The sequence below is a fragment of the Cydia pomonella genome, chromosome 20 (assembly GCF_033807575.1).
Source record: "Cydia pomonella isolate Wapato2018A chromosome 20, ilCydPomo1, whole genome shotgun sequence".
NCBI lineage: Eukaryota > Metazoa > Arthropoda > Insecta > Lepidoptera > Tortricidae > Cydia > Cydia pomonella.
This window is the reverse complement of record NC_084722.1, coordinates 16,855,369-16,857,599: the sequence shown is the minus strand read 5'-3', so window position 1 is coordinate 16,857,599 and position 2,231 is coordinate 16,855,369. Positions and strand designations below refer to the sequence as shown.

The 2,231-nt window shown below is 42.3% G+C and overlaps 1 protein-coding gene across 1 annotated transcript; it reads right to left on the bottom strand.

Moving 5' to 3' along the window:
• Positions 1-732: 732 nt before the first annotated feature.
• On the bottom strand, positions 733-1,968 carry LOC133529337 (uncharacterized). The gene has a single exon (XM_061867033.1). It carries the CDS (start codon positions 1,966-1,968, stop codon positions 733-735), a length of 1,236 nt encoding a protein of 411 aa, XP_061723017.1.
• Positions 1,969-2,231: the final 263 nt, after the last annotated feature.

Here is a 2,231-nt window from a genome sequence, read left to right as displayed (position 1 = left end):
GCTAAGTGGTCAGACCAAACTGCCCCGTAATGCACCTTCACGTACGTCACTGATTGCATCGCTGCCTCGGTCACTAAACAATGGTCAAGCCAGCGCGTACAACCGTGTGCATCACTCACATACGTAAAAGTATCGGACGTTACGCCTAACTTAACAATATCCGCGCATAACCACGACTGATCCTCACAAAACTTCAATAATTCACGACCAAACAAGCTAACCGGATGCGCATTGAAATCTCCAAGTATATAAACTGAGGATAGCTCAACACTCTCCACGATAGCGCATACTTCACTCAGGCACTCTGTAAAGTCACTCAAGTTGTCAGCATGGTTGACGGGCATGTAAATCGAAAACACCAAAAACGAACGATCGCAAACTTGCACCTTAATTGCAGCGAGCCGATCACTAGCACAGTCAATCACAGACACTGAGTCGAACGCACTTTTCTTCCATAATAACGCTACTCCTCCATATGGCCTACCGCGTATTATACCTACAGTGTCATCGATACTAGACTTGCCCGTAAAACCAAAGCTGTCATCAATGCTGCCTAAATATGCCAAGCTGTGATTAAATAGCCAATGTTCCTGCAAAGCTATAATATGGGCATGTTTACATAAAGATCTAACATAGTCAACAGAGCGCGTGACTGATTTACAATTATAACTAACAAAATTACATTTACTCAAATTATTATTATACATTTAAAATATTTTATGATTTATTTATCTAAACAGCTGAGTCTATCTGCCTATTTTTAAAATGAATGAAACGCCTGAATGAAATATTCTTAGGCCATAGCGCTTCATTCATAAAAATGTCCAGACTTTGCCTAGGCACAAACATCTTGTAAGCATCATAGTCCTTATCTTGCTTCATAGATACTTTTACAAGTGTGACTTTAATATTTGTTTTTTCCCGAATGTAATCAACAATGTCCCCCGGCAACGTACTCCTGTCAACATTGTTTATAAACAACGGAATCCTGGGCTCGGCTGCTCTAAAATTGCAATTGGTGTTTGTTGTAGCCGTTCCTTTATCGCCAATAAACCGGTTCTTGTAGCGCTTTTTCTGCACAGTAACCCACTCAGAGTTCGTTTCTTCTCGCTTCCACTCCCCCGGTGCCAAAAGTACGTCTACAAAAGATTTATCCTGCGCCTTAGAAACATTCTTTAACGATGAATGCCCACTCAGCTCCCCGCTTCCAGATGATGATTCTCGACCTAAGTGACTCGCGACAGTAGCATGATCCGAAACGTCATTCGGCTGCGCAAGCGCTGCCGATACAGAAAGCGCAGTATTGGCTTCGCGCTGATCGCGGAGCACTTCGGCCGATGAAGCAGATGCTACGGAGCTTGTACGTACGCGCGAGCGAGACGGCAACTCGACGCAACCGGTATCGCCCGCACGGTGACTCGCCTCATCGTTTTCCGTACCAGACCGAAATGACAAGTGCGGTGGAAGGCCTATTGGTCCACTATTCAAATTTAAATGCACGTTATGCGCCCCTCGGCGGTTATTAATGTTGGCTTTTTGCGAAAAATTAAAATCCACTTCTTGATGACTATCGTTTACCACTGTGTCGTATCTGTTGCACATTAATTCTTGTTTCATCTGTTGTACGAGTAATTTGGAAGCATACGTATCCTTTATGATTTCCAAATCCTGTTTAAGCACCGTGATGTCCTTAAGAAATCTTGACACATCCAGGTGATCCCAGGTTATCGGAGGAAGCTTATTTAGGTCACAGGCCACGAACACGGGTAACTTCTCACTGTCCGTTACTTTAAAAACATTGATGATGTCAAACAAATCCTTGCTACTTTTCCCCTCCTTGCTCTTTGTCTTGCGTTTGATATTGCGCAGTTCTGTCGAAATAGAGTGAAAAAGTAAAGATTTAGCCTTCTCGATGTCTTCTACACTGAACGCTGAAGAGCATATTTTCACTAAACTGTCACTTTCCATAATCATGTGTTTATTTTGTATAAAACACAGCGTCTCATTCACAACTAAATTGCAGTTAATGCACTTCACTAAATTCACAGATGACATTATAAAACTCGTAACAGGCAGAGTGCCTACCGCCCGTTGCATACGCGCATACACATCAAGCGCACGGCGCAGACTGATAATGTTCTATAATATTTATTTATTTATTTTATTTATACGGCCCGTTTATGAACTGTAAGATACCTACGTCAAATATTAGGTCTAGATACGATATGAAT